The following is a 19,741-nucleotide window of genomic DNA, read 5'->3' as shown; positions in this document are numbered from 1 at the left end:
TATTGGTGCCTGGACTGCACAGGTCGCGGCCACCTTGGAGACTTTTTCCTTCTGCCATGTTGGATCCCATCTTTAAGGCGGAGCTAGGCGAGGAAGTGGAAGCCTTTTTCCCGAGGAATAGGGGATCTGTAGACAGTGTGGAAGTGATATGGGAGGCATTTAAAGTTACGATCCGAGGGGTCACGATCTCCAAGAGCTGTGGGGTACTCAGGACTATTGTTCGTACACTTGCGAGCTTAGAGGCCGATTTACGACAGCTGGAGCGTGGGATGTTGGATGGCCCTGCTCCTGACCTCATGCATCAGTTTCGGGGCAAACTCTCAGAGTACGAGGAGGCGGCAGCGAGGGAGGCTAAACATAGGGGGAAATATTGGACGGCGAGAAGGTACTGTGAGGGTGAGAGGCCAGGGAAGGTGCTTGCCGCACTTACGAGACATCAGAGGCATAGTTCAGATGTGTTGGAATTGCTTTTACCTGATGGCACCCGCTGTAGAGACACGAAGGACATTCAAGACACGTTTATACATCATTACACACACTTGTACACTTCGCAGCAGTCAGGAGACGTGAGGTATGGGGGGTTTCTGGACGATTTGGCGCTCTGTTGGCTATCCGACGATCACAGGGCGTTTCTGGGTAGACCCCTTGAGGTGGATGAAATCAGGAGTGCCATTATGTCACTTAATAATGGCAAGGCTACAGGACTGGATGGTCTGCCCGCCGAATTTTATAAATGTTACGTGGATATTATGGCTCCGGTGCTCCGGGAGGTGTTCGAGGACTCACTTGAGGTGGGGAGACTGCCGGGATCTATGAGGGAAGTTGCTATCATCTCATTGCTCAAACCTGGGAAGGATCCCCTGGATGTGGGGTCCTATAGACCTCTATCATTGCTCAACTGCGATGTTAAAATACTGGCCAAAGTGTTGGCGACGCGGCTCTCTGAGCTTATGCCCGTTATAGTCTTACCTGACCAGTCGGGATTTGTGCCTGGCCGGGCAACGTCTCATAATCTCCGAACATTGTTCTCCTTGATTCCGACAATAGCGCCTGAGCTCCCGGTGGCTGCTGTTTTTTTAGACGCTACGAAGGCGTTTGACTCAGTTGAATGGGGTTACTTGGTAGATGTTCTGTGCAGAATGGGATTTCCTCGGATTTTTATCTCATGGGTCAAATTGCTGTACACTGATCCGGTGGCGAGGGTGGTTGTGAATGGTGTACTGTCCTCTCCTTTTCCTATCACGAGGGGGACCAGACAGGGGTGCCCCCTTTCTCCCCTCCTGTTTGCCATCGCAATAGAGCCTCTCGCATGTAGGATTCGCCAATTACACCAACAGAGTGCGTTTAATTGTTTCCAGCGTCAAATTGGAATATCTCTGTATGCGGATGATGTTACCCTTTATGTGAAAGATCCACAGTTGAACCTTAACGCGATACTACGTGAGTTTGTGGCCTTTGGCGGTATTTCCGGAGTGCATATCAACTGGCAGAAATCCCAATTCTTTCCGCTCACTGCAGCGGTTCATCGCTTCCCGCTTGACTACCCCCTGGAATGGTGTGATTCGGAGCTACGGTATCTTGGTATTGTTGTGGCTTTGCACAAAGAAGAGACGATCAGGCTTAATTATGGCGTCGCTATAACTAAACTAGCAGATAACATTACGAGATGGATGTCTTTGCCTCTTTCTATGGCGGGTAGGGCATCTCTGATAAAAATGGTGGTGTTACCCCGCTTCCTATACTTGTTTCAAAATATTCCATATCACCCTGGGGCGTTTTTTTTCACGCGCCTCCGTTCGGAGCTGATTCGGTTGTTTTGGGGGGGCAAACAGGCGCGAGTGGCATGGTCTACATTGACGCTGCCTTATGTCGATGGGGGATTTGACGTCCCTGATTTTGAACTTTATTATGTTAGCGCCCAGGCGCACTATGCGTATCACTGGATGCGCCCCACGCCGTTTATGCCTCAGGTAGCTGCTGAACAGTGGGTTGCTCATCCTCTCCCATTGGAGGGCATGGTGCTAGGGAATATTGGGGAGATAGACACTCACCAGACGACGGTGACGTGTACGATCGATGCCTGGAAGCGAGTTGCGAGGGCGCTGGATCTTGCATTCCTCTACTCACCTGCATTACCTCTGGTGTATCACCCTGCCTTGTCCTTGTTGCAGGAGACGGGATTCCAACGCCTGTGCAGACGTCTTGTGATACTTACTTGGGGGGACCTTTTTAGTGGGGGCACCTTCCGTACCCTTGAGCAATTTTTTGGGGGTGGAGAATACTCCCCGCTGGAACTGTTCTATTATGTCCGATTACGGCAAGGCCTGAGGTCGCTGCTGCCTGAGTTCCCCAGGGAGCCGGACGTGGCTTTACCACTTCACGTGATGTTACTCTCCGATGGGCGTCATCTGGTGTCCAAGTTGTATGGTGCCATCAGGAAACAACGGGTTGCGTCGTCTAGCCGGGTACGGGAACAGTGGAATGTTGAGCTCGGAATTTCTATTTCTGATGAACAATGGGCATACTGTTGTGGTGTGACTGCCAATATCTCCTCTAGTTGCCGTTTAAAAATAATACATTATAAATTCATACAACGATTCTATTACACTCCGGCTAGGAAACTCAGGTTCCGGTTAGCGGAAGACGATAGATGTGCTCGTTGTCAGGCGGCGGGTGCCGACTTCCTGCTCTTGGCATGGGAGTGTGGGACCATTTCAGAGTACTGGGTGCAAGTTCATGACGCCCTTCGGGTCATGACTGAGGATGGGGTGCTATTCGACCCTATGGTCCTATTGCTAGGTTATACCAAAGAGGTGCCGGCACTCTACCGTAGGTTTGTGGATGTGGCTTTACTGTTGGCGAAACGGCGAGTGGCCTGTTGTTGGGGGCGGGGTAGGGTACCGCGGTTCGGGGACTGGCTGAAGGATGTCCTCTATTGTCAAGACCAATTTAATGTATATGCAGAAATGATGCCGGTGCGCTGTAGGCCTAGGGACTTTTGGAGCCCACTGCAGGTGTACCTACTTACCAGGGCTGTGCAGGATTCTGATTCGGACAGTGAAGATCGGGTTGGGGTGGGTTGACGGGGTCTCGCTTGCTGGGACTACACTTCTGTCTACCACACGCCATATGACACAGTGACCGGGTAGGTCTCTCTATACTACTGCTTCTTTACTTGCATAGCTTACACTGTATAATCATTGTGAGGGGGGCGGGGCCTCCTTGCCTGCTCCTCTGTGGTGATGCTTGGAATGCCTCACCTCAGGGATTGATGAACTATGGGTATGCACCCACTGTACTGATGCTGTTATTCCTGTAGGGATGTATGTTTGATACCCACATTATTGGTGTACTTATATGTTCTGTACAGCTGTGTTGCACCTTGTGTATTGGCTGATATCATGACCCCACTCCTGCCTACCTTGCTCCCCATCTGGACTTGGCCCCTGGACTTCCCATGTATGCTACTGCACTGCACTGTTCTCTGATTCTTAATATGCTTTGTGTATGCGGCACTACTGTCTTTTGCTTGTCTTCCAATAAAAAGGTTTAAAAAAAAAAAAAAAAAAGCCCAACGTGCACTAAAAAAAAAGCGAAAACATTCAGAAGCTTTGTTAAAAAGAAACTCGAAACGGGCAAGGCATGCACAAAGATGACAGTGGGTTAAACAAGCATTGGCATAGCCAATAGGTCTCGCCTTTAGGACCTTATAAGTATTTAGTTTTGCAGCACAATATCCTTGGTGCAACAACATCAGCTGTTGCATGGCTAAACCTTGTACCTTATAAGTGTTTAGCCATGCAACAGGTGATTTTGTTGCACCAAGGATTTTGTGCTGCATAGCTAAATACATATAAGGTCCCAAAAGCGAGACCTATTGGCTATGCCAATGCTTGTTGTATTTTAGTGTAATTCAGTCTGTAGTTTTGGAGAAATTAAGATTGAAAAAAATTGTAACTATCACACCGTGAAGGATTCTTGGAGCCACCGATCTCAAACTGAGATCTGATTGGCTGCCACCACCACAACCAGGAAGTGGTGGCAGCCATCTTAGAAGTCGGGACTCTCCTCAAAAACGTTAATAAAAGACATAAGGGGCCTGGTAGGGATACCCTGACCCTGTAGACCTGATTTGGGGTTACAAATATATATATATTTTAAACTTTGCCACACATTCACAGAGGATCCTCGAATCTGCGTCAAAATAAACATTTTAAAGCGCTTCTTTCTTAAACACCTCCCAGAGTAGGCCAGGACCCGGGGGGACAACGTACCTTAAAATCTGTTTTGGGGTAGTGGGGCACACGTGGCTCCCCTCCCCAGGCCGTTTTCGGTACTGGGGACCCCATCTCCTGGATCACAAAGTATTTTTAAGGGGAAGGGCGTGCACCCGTCCTCTCCAGCCTGTAGGGGGTGTGGGACCCTCCTCTCCAAGCTGTTTTTGGTCCCAGAGACCCCACCACCCGGTGTCCAAAGCATTTTCAAGGAGAGGGTGGCGCGTGCTCCCCTCCCAAGAATGTTTTTGCCCCGGGGACCCCATCCCCTGGGGCCCTCTTTATTTTTAAGGTGAGGATGCCAAACTGCCTCCCTCCCTGAGCCTTTAAAAAGGCCCTGGGAGTAGACCATCCCTCAGGGTCACTACTATTAAAAAAGGGAGAGGGTGTAGCACGATTTCCCCCTCTGAGGCATTAATGGCCCCAGGTAACCCATGTCCCAGGCTGGCTCACATACTGTATCCGGGGAGCCCATTCACGGTACACAGTAGTTTCCCTACCGTGCCCATGACGTGAGACCATTTTGAAAACTCCAGCCAAATGGGAGAAAACACAAAGTCTACTCCCAGTGGACAGTAGCTTTGAAAATAGTCCTGATCCTATGAGCAGGTTTTTGATATGTTTCCCTCCCCGCACTGACGCGTCAGGGAAACAGACCAAGAGATTGCTCCTACTCGTAGGGAGCTGCATAAATAGCTTCTTACTGCGACTGGGAGCAATGCTGGCTCCTGCAGCAGGTGGGGAACCGGCTGGGGCATAGGGGCATAGGGGCCCTGGGCAGTGCTTAATTTGAGGAGGTGCTTTCCGGTGCTCAGCACCGGCACCTAATCCTCAGCACCGGTGCTTATAGCACGAGTTAAGGACACACTAATTTATAATGCACATGATTTTCCCCAGACTAACAGGATGTTGAGCAATGTCGAGACTCGAACCGAGTTCCTCAGCTCCGAAATCAGCAGCTCTACCCATTAGGACAAGTCCTCTCCAGGTTAATAAGTGCTGGGGCTCTAGTCAGGAGGCAGTTTTGACCTGCACATTTGTCCTGTTAGCGCTGCCTCCTGAGAAGAGCCCGGCACTTTTTAGTTTACAAATTAACCACTGGCCATGGGGCTCCCCCTACGGCCCCCAGCGAGTGTTTGATGGGTACCCTGGTTGGGCAACCGGCACCTACCTATATTAAACACAGGCCCTGGGGGATGGGATGCACAGGGCCAGAATAACTCGAAGAGGGGGCTTCTCTTTATAAGACATACAACCCTGGGTGATGAGGTCTTGATGAGGCTCTGCACAGGGAGCCTTGTAGCCCCCTCCCCTTTGAAATACAGAGGGCCCTGGGGAGTGGGGTCCCCAGGGTCTAGTGAGGCTCGGGGAGGGGGGCAACATGGTCCCACTCCCCTTAAAATTAAAAGGCCTTGGGGGAAGGTGGTCCCCAGGGCCTAATAGTGCTTGGGGAGAGGGGGGCACATAGCTCCCCTCCTCTTCAAAATAGATACGGCTCTGAGGGCTTGCTGAGGCTCTGGAAAGGACATTATGCCTCCCCTCATTTTTTTATTTTTTTGTAAGCCTTCTGGGGATGGAGTCCACAAGGTCTAATAAGGTTTGGAGAGGGGGGCAATGTGGCCCCCTCCCCTTTAAAATACATGGGATGGAGTCCCCATGGTACCCCTATGCTTTTTTATCTTATTTGACCCCAGGTAATGAGGTCCCTAGGGCACAAAGTCCAAGCCTATCCTGCGTGGCAAAGGTTCAACCCTCTGCCACAGAAGGTTGCAGGCTGTGCGTGGCATGGGTTTGGCTGCCTGCGGGGAGTTGGCCTCATGCCCGAAGGCCCTGCGCAACGTGGAGTTTGGCCAATCCCACCTCCGTGCTCGGTCGAAGTGTGTGCTCAGAGTGGGGTTGGCTGCATCCAACCCCCTGCAGCGCACTGCCAGTGGCGGGGGGTTGGATTTGTATATGGGAATAAATTATTACTTTACGTTAAAAATCTCTAGAAAGTCACCAAAAAAAAGCAAAGGTTAACGTAACGTTAAAGTTAGGTGAAATGTTCAGTAACAATGTAACATTTAAAACTCCAAAAACTACAGAAATTCACCAGCTATAGTTACAAGTAAATATAACTCGTGCAATAAGGTAACTGTGACTCGTGCCCTTGCCATGCCCTTGTCATGCAGTAGTAATTAACCCACATGCACGAGTTAAAGTTACCCTAGGGCACAAGTTATAGTTATTTGAGATAACTATAACAATTGCTTTTCTAGGTTTTATTTAGTTTCTAAATGTTACGTTGATACTGAACATTTCAGCAACTATAAAGTTGCTTTAACCTCTCTTTTCAGTGAATATATATATATATATATATATATATATATATATATATATATATATATACTTCCAACTCTCGTTCCACTTCAAAAAACAGACACCGACACTGCCAAGGATCGCTCTCAATTGTCCAACTTTATTGCAGCATGATATGGCTTGGATGGCATGACCCATTTCCGCAGTCTCAGCTGCCTTGTTCACAATGTTAGGACGGTCACATGGCTACTGTTTAAAGTACCCATCACTCAGTGTGTGTGTATATATATATATATATATGTATATATATATATATATATATATATATATATATATATATATATATATACTCACACACACACTCACACACTCTCTCTCTCTTTCTCTCTCTCTCTCTCTCTTTCTCTCTCTCTTTCTCTCTCTCTTTCTCTCTCTCTCTCTCTCTCTCTCTCTCTCTCTCTCTCCGCATTACCACCTCCAATCCCCCAGGACCGACCACAAACTTCGTTTCGGGCTATGCAGCCCTTGTTCACATGTAAGGAGTAGCTGAATTTAGTGATATTGAAAATGCATTTTGCCCCGCCTCCTGAAAGGTCATGTGACCTACAAACAACAGACTGAATTTGCCTGAGTCCAATGTGAGAAAGCGTAGTTGTTTTCATATGTCCATATTGCACAAAATTGAAAGCAATTATGTAATAAAAACAGCAATTTGAAATTCTAGCACAATAAATACTATGCTTGAATGCATTTTTGAACTGTAAACACCATTTTGTATTTTTCTCTCTAGTTGCTTGGTCAAAAAGAAGCTCACACTTTAGCTTAACAAAATAACTGGATAAATCAATTCTGTCACAAAACAGAGACCAACCATACTTATTTACAAAAGGTGACTGTGCTAGTAATTTCAGCTTAATCTCTGCACCATGGGACAGAGGAGTGGACAGCTGGGTGTGCAATTGAGCACAAAAAGTGCTATAGTGTTAACAACCAAAAGCTAGGATAACCTTGCCTAGTGTGCAAAGAGGCTTTCTATAAAGTGCATATATACACATCTCAAAGATAATAACATTCATGATATACATCTTACTGATTAAAAAGAATGCATATAAAAAACGTTACCCATATTAAAATAAGGACTGAGCCATATTATTTGATCAAAGGTAAGTAAAAAATGCTATTCTAAAAACAGTAATTCATCATGATTTTAAAAGTGAAAAATAAGTGTAGTGACCAAATATGTGGTGATAAAACTAGATAATGAATAGGGAGTGAGAATGCCACAGGTGTAAAGTGGCCGAAGGACAGAGTCTAAAAGGAAAAGGGAACAATAAAATCCAATAGATAACAGGGAACCTGACTATCTATTACACATCATAAATAGTACTAGTTCAACCCTTCCTTCATATCCAGAAAAGCAGTTGGGCAACAGGGAACCTGACTACCCATCTGAACCAAGCTCCATCTTAGTACACCTAGCTAGAACGACAATACTGACTAAATCTCTTGCTGATATCTTATTGGGCGCCAATGTAAATACAGGGCAAAATTTCATGGAACTGCTAGGATAGGGAAACACCTTCAGAGTTAAGTCCTGATTATAGAAAGTTGTGAATGTCTTCAGTGTTATTGAGGCCGTTAGGCCACTTGCTATCGAACTCCAAAATGAAGCGTGTTTCTAACTGCCTCAATAGCAGTTCCCTGTTTCCACCTCTACGCGAGGGCGGAACCGATCCCACCACAAAATACGTCAGGCACTCTAGATCTTTATTGTGCCTTAACGCAAAATGTCGCGCTACTGGATAGGCGGGATCATTATGTAGTATTGCCCTGGGGTATTGGAGAATTCTGACGTGCACCTGGGCTTTAGTACTGCCAATGTAGTTTAGTCCACAGGTGCACGTCAGAACATAAACTGCGAAGTCAGTTTTGCAATCATGGCTGCCCTTGATGGGAATATCTGTCGTGCAAAAGGGTGTGCGATAATGTGTTCTATTGGCACCGAATTTGCACGCCCTGCAATGTGTGCATTTGCGAAATCCAGACTTGGATTTTAGCCATGTGCCCTTTTGTTTCAGCTCGGGGCTGCTGACATCCAGAGAAGCCCCCATATTTCTGGCCCTACGAAAAGTGACTAGAGGTTTTCGGGGCAAAGTAGAGTTCAAGATATTGTCGGTGAGAACTATCGGACAGTTTTTTTGAATAATCTTTTGGATGGCGTTCTCTTCACTGCTATAAGCAGTGATGAATCTAGGGCACGTGTTACTTTCTGGATCTGGACCAGCAAGAGAATCAGTATTGTCAGAATCTGAGATCAGTCTTGGCAATAGACTATCTCTACTTCTTAACCTTGCTTTAGCCAAAGCTTGGTTGAAAGTACGGTCTGAGTAGCCTCGTTCTTTAAGACGGGCCCTAAGGTCAATGATACACCCTTCAAAATCTGCAGGAGAACTACAAATTCGTTTAAGCCTTAGGATTTCTCCATAAGGGATACTGCATATTGTATGCCTTGGGTGGAGACTTGAGGCATGTAGTGTGGTGTTGCCTGATGTGGGTTTGCGATACAAAGTAGATTCTAATCTATTGGCATTCACATAGATTTTGACGTCCAAAAATTCTATCTGTTTAGGGCTAATGTGAGATGTAAAGTGGAGATTGAGGGAGTTCACAATGATTTATTTATATATATATATATATATATATATATATATATATATCTACCGTGATCAAGAACATTTACTGTTCGAAACGCGTAGGTGAAGGAAGTTATTGCTGAGTTGGAATAAATCGCTTTAACCACATCCGAGAAGAGTGCGGTGTCTTTTTCATGTGTTTGAAGATATGTATATATATATATATATATATATATATATATTTATTTATTTATTTATTTTGGCTGGCCAACAGTTGGAGTCCAGTGGTGAGGTGTTCTTGTTGAAGATCACTACTTCTGTCTTGATGTTGAATTTGAGACAGTTGGCTTTCATCCAATTAGCGACTTCCGTCACGCAGGTGGTGAACTTGTTTCTTGTGTTGGGGGTCTTATATAAGAGTGAGAGTATGAGTTGTGTGTCGTCGGCGTAGGAGAGGATGTTGATTTTGTGTCCGTAGATGACTTTGGCCAGGGGAATCCTGTATGTATTGAGGGTGAAGCTGAGCAGTGTACCTTGAGGCACTCTGCATATAAGTTTGCTGGCTTCGGAGGATTGAGGTGCCAGGCTGACAGCTTGTGTTCTATCTTTGAAGAAGGAGCAGATCCATTGAAGAGCGGATTCTTTGATGCCAGTCTTGTGCAGACTACTAAAGAGGATGGGGTCTGGGACCATGTATTCGGTACTGTTCAAAAATACTGTATCAAAATCATAAATTTCAAAACAGTTAATTGCAAAAAAATATTTTATTCACATTAAAGAGGGTAATAACAAAATTATCATTGACATCAATAAGGTAGTCAAAACTGTTCTCCAGTAACCTGGATGATGTCATCACTGATTTCATGTGAGGTATCACCAATAATGTCATGTAACATGTCATTGGTGATGTCATTTGTAAGGTCTTGAAGTGCACAATGGGGGTGTGAGTTTTGGTTAGTGTACTGGACTATAATTGATTCATTTGAATGGTTGTAGGTATTGTTTTTTAACCATAATTTCATTTTGTTAAATGAATATAGTTATATGTTGTTACCATGAGTAGTAAAACACAATTATTTAGGAAGCATAACCATGGCCCTTCTACGTTCATTAGGACATAGTATATAATTGTAGATCATCATTGACCTGAAATGAAACAAGCATTTACAATGCAACGGTTTCGCCTTTGACAAAGTTAGAGCTATTGGCATTGTAAATGACAAATTGTTTATTTATGTGTTGGTTTTGAAAACAGATTTTGCACTACTCATCTGCAGTGCCGTTTGTCCTCCTGGGGGAACTCTGTCAGAAATAACACCCCCTTTGCAGTTTGAGACGATCAGATAACGAGCCAAGAAAGAGAAAACACGACGATTTAGAATGTGCTTCATTGCAGTGTTTATTTTAAACCGATTGCCAAGCTGTTAATAAGCTTAAACTAGTTCACTTTTACCGATAGGGGAGAGTTTGCATTTTCTTCCACTCAAACGTGGTTTTGTTATCGGACAGTTTGAATTGGCCTATTGCCGTTCGCTGCCTCATCTCTTCCTCCTCAGAAGGGTGCCGTGTATCTGGTAATCTTACCACTGGAAGTCTGTCCCTCCTTACCTGCATATAAAAACCGTTTGCTAAAGCTCTCCGGATGTTTGGTTAGACAAGCACATTCCTGATATAGGAGAGACTGCAGATAGACATCAGTATATTTGTCCTTTTGGCTTTCTGCTGATAGTGAGTGAAGTGCGTTATCAGAGACCAAAGAATAGTGACCGCACCAGAGCTCCCAAATGTTACATTTGTCTCCGCTTGCGGGTGGCGGCGTTGTACCGGGGGGGGGGTATTGGTTTATGAATGTGCTTTAGTACTGTCCGTCACACTGAGCTTTGAGAAAGGATGGCCGCTTAATATTTACCCCCTAGAAGACTGACGCATTAGATGCTCGAATAACTCATCTCGTTGCTGCGCGTGCACTCACTCTTTACTGAATAGCATTGAGGGGCAGCCGGCTTGAATTTAGCAAAATATTTAAGCAAAACCGTGAGCATTTTTTTCTGTCGTCGCAATAGAGGTACTTTTAGAGTACGTGGAGTGATTGTTTGTTTAATCTCAAAAGGCTGTTTGTGGGGTTTGTGGAGGCAGCTGAGTTACCATAGATGCTACAAATATAAATGTTGAGGACCGGAAAAGACAATACCGAAATTAACCAATCCGTAAATCGTTAGCCCGTGTTGCGCGATAAAAGCTCCTTGTTTTTCTTGAAAAGCATGAAAATCGGGTTAGTCACTCTTGAATTTTTGAGAGGTTGAATTAATTTTGTTCAACTGCTGAATGTGTTTTTTTTCCGGGGGGGCACGCGGCGTAGTGTGAAAAATATTTAATTACGAGGTCATCAGACTTGAAAGTGATAGGTAAAAGTCTCGCGTGTTTTGAAAACGTCGAGGGAACATGTTTATTTTCTCAGAGGCAGAGAGGCCAACAAGACCATGGCTGCGTTGGCAGAGAGGCCAAGGAGGCTGCTTATAACGAGGGGGCGTTTAGAGAGAAGCGGATCTCTGCGGAGGGAGCTGGGCTGAGACCCCCGGTCCATTCCCGACACAAGCCGACCCATCGTGATGACTAGAGGCCCACTTAGCAGGGGAGCTGACGGGAGTCACCCCGCGTACCTGCACCAATCGCCTCAGACGCCCACCAGGCACCAGCCTCCGGCTCGTGTGCGTCTGTCACAAGCACAATTCACGGGACAGAGTGATGCGGGATTATGGTCTAAGCAGAGAACGGATAGGGGTGCAGGAGGCATACTGTGACAGACAGCACAGCAAAACCATTACCATCAAATGGTCGGGAAAGAAGCACATCGTGCACATGGACCGACGGCACACGGACAGCGGGAGGGGGGGCGGGTTAACGGGCACACTGACAGCGGGAGGGAGGGCGGGAACGGGCACACGGACAGCGGGAGGGGGGACAGGATAAAAAAATAGTACAAAATGCCACTTACCCAGTAGCAAATGAAGGAAAATGAAACCGCGCAGTCCACCCCTGCAAAGCACACGTTGGAAATGAAAAAAAACACGCCGAGGCAAAAAAAAAAACAGCCGCCCACCGCCGCAATGACGTTCTAAAAGGGGTGGGATGAGTAAAAATCGCCGGAACGCCCAAGAATCTGCTCGGGCAATGACTGACAGATCGCTCTTCCAATGGCTAGCCTCCATTTATGGAGCTAGCCAATGGAAGAGAGAGGCGGGACAAAGCACCGTACTGTTCTAACATAAGATTTCGCCTGCGCGAACGCTGCTGCGCAGCGGACGCCAGGCGAAACCTAAAAAGGAAACCTGTCCGGTTACAGAAAAACAGCTACTCTGTTTACCCAAGACCAAAAGAAGAAGGGACTTGTTTAGTGAATATGGTGATCTGTCTGGGACAGTACTCCTGTTTACAGAGAACTTTCCTTCTCTTGGTCAATCTGGCCCATCACTGTGTCGCCATCTGCTATTCGACATAGGCTTGGTCTTGTTTGAACAGGCATGACCCCTTCCAATTGTGACCCTTCCCATCCTTCCCATGAAAGAAACCAGGAGGATTTATGTTGAAATGCAGTCTGACTCGCCGTCCTTGTAAACACTCTTTCTTTGTTCCTAAGATCGTTAGAGCTAGAGACTATATGGCCAAAGGTCTGGTGTCCAAATACCATGCATGTGCACACAACCTTTCCTGCCCTGGGAGTTGCAGAAGAGGTTCTGGTCAGGGGCTAAAATCAAGATGGCAATTCAGGTTCAGCAGCGGTAGTGTGCTTGGCTGAACTCTTCCTGTTCAGTGGTGGTGGTGGGGGGGGGGGGGGGGGGATACCAGCTCCCATTCCAAACTGTTGTTGTCCCAGCCATTAGAATTAGTAGGGAAATAGACATCAATCCCATCTTCTTTCCCTCCCACCCTCATAACAGCAGTGTTACGACTTTGTTGCCTGAGAAATAGCAAAACACAATTGTGGGAAGCTGGCTCTGTATATACTACACCAAAATGAGGTATAGTGTGCACAGAGTCCAGTGGAACCCCAGAGGTAGGATGAGGTAAAAGTAGATTGAACCTTACTCTCTATTTGTGGTAGTGTGGGTGAGCAGTAAGGCTTCATGAGAGGGTAGTGTTAAGCATTTGTTGTACACACTTGGGCAAGAAATGATGTCAAAAACTCAAATACTGAACTCAGACCAATTTTGTTTATATAAAAATATTATTTAGTTATTTTATTTCTAGAACCAAGCCAAGCCTGGTGCTGGTAAGTGAAATAATACTTAGCAAAATCTCATGCAGTGATTTACAGTTGAATGCAGGTTCAAATGCAATGGTTGAATTACAGGTAAGTCAACAGTTTGAAATTACTTTACAGATTACCGTGCACGTTACTTGTTAGATTACTTTTGGTAATCAGTGTGATATACCTAGATGTCACACTGGGACATTTTCTATACAAAAGGCAAGTAATTCGCTTTAAGTACCTTTTCAGTTTTTCAGTGTTTTATACAAACCAACTCCACACAGAAGAATTTTCAAGGAAAAGCAGTCCATGCAATCCTATGGAAGGAAATTAAGTTAACGGTTTGCAGGTAATGACTTATTTGTGGGAGTTGGTATTCTGGGGTTAGAGCCAGGGTTCCCCCAGGGTCGAGGAGTCACTCTCACTACCCACAGCAGCACTATTGCAGCCGGGTGCAGAGTGCTGAGGCCCAGTGTTATCCAATGGGGGATAGAGGGCCTCCGGTTGGTGGCTGCTTACGAGCAGGCCACAAGGTTGTGGAAGCAAAGCTCCTGGACTTAAGCTCATGGCAAAGGGGGATCCAGTTTAGCACACAAGGTGCACCCACAGGGGCGGCCGGGTACAGGGTGCTGTTTAGGCGTCTGGTGCCCTGTTGTTTTCAATGGGAGTTGCCGGTTTTGGATTTTGGCTGCATGCTCGTCCAGGAAGACTTTCGGAGGAACCAACAGCTAGGCAGGTAAGTTGTAGGGCTCGGGTTGTAGGTGCACCTCAGGTTCTTTTCTCAAGGGCGCAGGGCATCTGGATGCAGGGGTGTCTTTCGAGGCCGAATTTCACCTTACCGGGGCCACTCGCAGTTGGGGGGGGTCTCTGTGCAGATGCTGCCGGTGACATCGGGGAGTCCTAGAGGGGCCAACCCACGGTGGACTCGGAGCACTGGGGGACCTCTCTGGGACTGGTGAGCCACCCTGATTCGGTCCGTAAGCGTCGGGTGCAGTGGTGGTTCCAGGCGTCTGGTTTCTTTATCCTCAGAAGGCTCAGAGTCGGTCTTGGGGGTTTCTTTTGAACAGAGCTGCTGTTCACAGGAGATTCGGTCTTTGTTGAAGGCAGTCAGTCCGCCCAGGGTTCTGGAGGTTGCTGGCTGCAGGACAAGGCGACTTTTGATGCAGGATCTCTGGAAGCTGCAGACTGGCCGGTAGGGCTGGGGCCAAGTCAGTTCTTCTCTACAGTCTCCTCTGTCCTGGCATCTTCTTTCGTCGTCCTTCTTGATAGGTTGCCGGAATCTGTCTTATTGGTTCAGGGCTGCCCCTAAATACTGTATTTAGGGGGCTTTTTAGGGGTCTTCAGGTCAGTAGCCAATGGGCTACTGACCTTGGGGTGACTACACCCTTGGTGTGCTCACCCCACATGGGGGATTGGGCACTCATCCTGATTGGAGAGTGCCTGCCATCTGCAAGATGTTGGGCACTGAAGAGTGGGCTTCACCTAGCCTCCCCCCACCTAAGAAGTGGGGTTGGCAGAGGTTGGCACACCTTCTGGGCTGTGCTAATTTTTCCCGCCTGTCTTCCCGCCGAAAAGTAGGAGCGACAGGAAGGGGCCCGGCTCTTGATAGCAGGACAGGCTGGGGGTTGCGTTACAAAGGCGGCAAGGTCTTTGAAGCTCCCCTGCCACAGATGGCTCTTCCTGATCTGGGGGAAGTGTGACCACATCCGCCCAGGAAAGGCTTTATTGTGGTGGCAGGCCGGTGTGTACCAGTGAGAGAACCCACCAGAGGCTTATTGTTTTTCAGGGGGCATCTCTAAGATGCCCTCTGAGTGCATTTTTCATTTAATCCCACACTGGCATCAGTATGGGTTTAATGTGCAGAGAAGTTTGATACCAAACTTCCCAGTTTTCAGTAAAGCCGTTTTGGTGCTGTGGAGTTCGTAATGACAAACTCCCAGCACCATATACTCTTAATGGCATTACTGCACTTACAATGTCTAAGAATTGGTCTAAACACTGTAGGGTACAGGGTTCATGCAACTGTACCCGCACCACTGGTATAGAGCACCCAGCTAGAGGGGTGACTGACCTTTGCCAGGGCAGTGGGTTATAGGCATGGCACACAAATGTGTGCCTTGGCGACTCTCAACTTTGTTCTTCACCAAAACACGCAGCCTGCAATGTGTGTGTGTGTGTATAGTTACAGGGCCTCTAAGGGTGGCACAATAAGTGCTGCAGCCCTTAGAGGCCTTCCCTGGCCACAGTGCCCTTGGTACCCATGGTACCTTTTACAAAGGACTGCCATGTGGCCAGAGATGTGCCAATTGGGGGTACAAGGTACAGTTTTGGGAAAGAACACAGGCCCTGGGAACCTGATTAGCAGGGACCCGGGCACATAAAGTCAAAGTGCATCAATAGTCTGGCAAAAAGTGGGGCGGGGGTACTGCAACATAAACCCAGCTTCCTACAGCAATATATTCTGTTCCATGGCCTCACATGGAGTTTCACGGTGCTCAAGGGGATTTTGCTTGGTGAATAGAAAGCATTGTGCTTCTTTTCCCTTCCTCAGTCTGATAACTCTAGTATAAGGGATTTGAGCCCCAAACAAAGTGACAGGTAAGTGTCATATTCACTATGGGCCTACGACAGTCATTGGAGGAACAAGCATCTTGTGCAGCCAATTGCATGGTGTCCAAAATGACATCCATTATCGAGGTCTAACACAAGTAATGCACCCATATACATATATTCTACACTTGAGGAACAACAAAGACTCCAGTTATATGGGTCACATATAGGACATTTATTGCAGTCTTCCCACCAAGATTGTTGGTAAATATATCCTTTCCTTGAGAAACATGAAACCACAATGCCCCATAAGAGATGGAAGTAGCCACCTTCTCTATTGATTGGGGTAGTCTTTCTGCATGGTTATTCTCCATAGTTGAATGTTTCTTGTTGAAAATCAGAGCAAATCTAGTGGACTCTCTTTTTGACAGACAAGTGGCGAACAAAGTTTTCCAAACTGCCAAACCAAAGATGTGATGATGCACTTGAGTTTTTTCAAAGTAAAGTTGGTAATTGCACAGGTCAGAGCTTGGTAGGGATGCAAGAAAACAAGAAGGTGAGATTTTGTAACCAAGTTAGCTTCTCGTAGAGGAGAAAGAGTTTTGTCATTTGCTAAGAAAATGTGCCCCTCTTAGCCATCAATATGCAACTATATTCTGCCAAAATATTAACCCCTGAGTATTCCTCTTCTCTGGTAACTGGAATGTTTCTTTTATGACTATTAAACAGTAACATCTGGATTTTATTACAATTCTGCTAGTAGGAAGAGAAAATGCCTAAGTCAGCACTCAGTGAATTGATAACTAGAAGGGTTAAATGAGGGTCACTCTAGCAATAGCAATATTGTATTCATAGCAAAGTATTTTGACACATTCTGTAAATATCTACCTGAAAGGATCCCAGGGGATTATTTAATGGCAAAGGTAAAGGTTGCAGTATACAAAACAACAAGTGTAGAGGAGAGTGGGCACCCCTGGCTTGTAGTATGGGTATAGGTAATACGTAACAAGGTTATAATTACATTAACAGTAGATCTTCCTGTCTCTTTGGAAGATATTAATGCGAGTCGCCAGCAGTCTCACAAAGATTTTCCCACCTGAGTTTAATAACAGAATTGGTCACTTAGAAACTCATAATTACCCATAGTCATTATGGAGTGCTCTGTGGATAAACTGGTCACTGATATTTACTTACACATTTGTCCCATTTGCACTGTTGTCATGGATATTTGCTTTCACTTATGTCCCAATTCCTCTTTTGCCGTACATCATTCACTGGATGCATTAATCAGCAATAGCAGTTGTCCTCACTGCTCCAACATGGGCTCATACACAGCCCCATGGGAGATGTCAGTATGTCCATTTAGCAAGTTGTCACTTCAGTCCGATACACTTATTCAGCTGGGGTGGGGGTTATGACACAACCTAATGCAAGGGGACTGATTCTATCATTTTGGCACCTGAGACATAGCATGGTTGTGTCCAGCCCCTTGAGAAACTTCTAACCATCCATATGGAAGAAAGCTTACCTACAACTATAGCATATCATGCTGCAAAATGGAAATGCTTTACACACTATTGTATTATAATTCATCAATATTCTCTGAGAGCCTAAAAGCAAATATTAAATATATTCCTAAAAGTGCACATTGTTTGAAAAACTCCCAGCAGCCATGAAAGGAAGCCTGACTTCCTATATCTATATATATCTATATATATATATATATATATATATATATATATATATATATATATTATATTCTGAGATGCACGCAGTCTCTAGCACATTAACCTGAAGTTCCTTGCTGGTTCTGTAAGGAAAAGCCACATCATATTTGGGGTAGATCAGCCATCATGATGATATAGTATTAATTACCCTGTTTCTAGTGGTCAGTAGGCTACCTCTGCCAAAGACTTTTTCCACAGCAGGATGGAAACCCTAAGGGGCACTACTTTGGTCTAGCAATGGATATTCCAACTGGCTACACCCTTGTTACTTATTGAAGTTTGTTTGTAGGGTCTAGAAGATTTAAAGGCATCCAGTTCACTGACCCCTGGAATTCTAACAGGAGATATATTGTGTCCAGTATTATAAACTGGAGAGCAGCGCTTTCATATAGATTGTAATTGATGGTTATTTTACTTTCTAGCTTTGGACTGGGGAGGACCTCGCAGGGAGTGGTTTGAGCTGATCTGTAAAGCTTTATTCGATACATCCAATGAGCTCTTTGCCCGCTTTAGCGATACCAACCAAGCACTGGTGAGTAACTTCCTTCCTTCTGTGCCTACATGTTACTTCTTTTCCAGCCTACTTTGAAGATATATAAATATATCAAAATGTTAAAAACGTAAACACAGACCGCATTTTAAAGGATTCTTCTGTGGAGCCTCAGTAAAAAAAAATTCAAAACACACGCACTCTCTCTCTCACTGCTTGACTAAGACCCCTGGCTGGGTCCCTATACTACCTTGCTTCCGAAATTTTGGGAATAGTTTACCAGGTTCTTATAGTTCTGAAGAGTTAGCTGATTAAAGTGGCTGTCAGAAATCCCTTCCACTGGTCGAACGTTCTGTGACTATTGGGCTCACCAGTGCCCTCGGCACACAAAAATCTCTCCCATGACTTGTGTATTTTAAGATACCAATTACCCTCCCCCATATCGTTCATAGGGTTAAGAGACATACTGAATGTTCAGCCACAGAATACAGCAACTGAACCTTTAAGTAGTCCTTGCCTAATTTCTTTAGGTGGTGAGACCAATGAGGTTTTTGGACATCTCTTTGATTTCATAGCAGTCACACTCTTGTTTCAGGAGTTGTGCAGAAAAGCAAAGGTCTGGAAATGTGCATTATTTTGCTCTTCAGAGTCACAGCACTCTTTTCTTTGCCTCACCCGCTCTGCTTTTCCTTCTGTCTCAAAAACCCTAAGTCCACTTCGATGGTGCATGATTTCCTTCACTTTGTTTCTCTGGCATTTAGTGATGATTCCAACCATTTTATTATGTCCATTGGAATAGGGGAAGCTCCCACAAACATCTGAATTAAAGAATTCCCACAATGTAAATAGAATATTCTCACCTTCGGGTATGGAAGCAAGCCCATCATCTATACTTTGGAGGCTTATATGCCTTTCTTTGTTGTTAGCTTCTTTCTCCCAAATTAACTCTGGAAACACTGGCTCAGTCGCTACAAGATTTTTGGTGCTGGATTTTAGTATTCTTGTGGTTATTGGTCATTGTGTACATGGGCTTCATTTTGCCATTCGTAACCTGAACTTTGTCTTCCACACTAGTGAATTTGTGTCATTACTGCTTCTACCTCCTTAACCTCATCAGAGTATTTACTTGAATGTCTTCTTTTGCTTTCCATATGAGCTTAAACAGGATTGTGTTATCCCAAGTTAAATTAATGAGGTGCAGATCATTCATCCTTTTTCCTTGGCCATCATTCTCAATGGCGAAAGAAGGTCTGAGAGGTAAAACCTCCCTCTTGCTTGTGGTCATCTTATTCACAAACTCTTCTTGAGGCATTACAAGACGAAATTAGAGATGAGCTAGTTACACACGAAAATTATACTCAATGCAGTGCCCAGATTGGTTTATACAAGGGAAATAATCCTAATTTGAAAAATCTCACTAACGTGCATCCTTGGTCATATGTTCTATAAGTATTGCCTGTTTAGAACAAGCATTGGCATAACCAATAGGTCTCGCCTTTGGGACCTTATAAGTGCTTAGC

General features: G+C 45.5%; 1 protein-coding gene across 6 annotated transcripts in view; it reads left to right on the top strand.

Moving 5' to 3' along the window:
• AREL1 (apoptosis resistant E3 ubiquitin protein ligase 1) overlaps positions 1 to 19,741 on the top strand; it is a 448,155-nt gene that overhangs the window by 228,717 nt on the left and 199,697 nt on the right. For all 6 annotated transcript variants that reach the window (XM_078659892.1, XM_078659889.1, XM_078659890.1 and 3 more), the window contains one exon: positions 18,154 to 18,263. In XM_078659892.1, coding sequence (XP_078516018.1) covers positions 18,154 to 18,263 — 110 coding nt within the window. The remainder of the gene's footprint in view (positions 1 to 18,153; positions 18,264 to 19,741) is intronic.

This window comes from Lissotriton helveticus, chromosome 9, assembly GCF_964261635.1.
Source record: "Lissotriton helveticus chromosome 9, aLisHel1.1, whole genome shotgun sequence".
NCBI lineage: Eukaryota > Metazoa > Chordata > Amphibia > Caudata > Salamandridae > Lissotriton > Lissotriton helveticus.
This window is presented reverse-complemented; position numbering and strand designations above follow the sequence as displayed.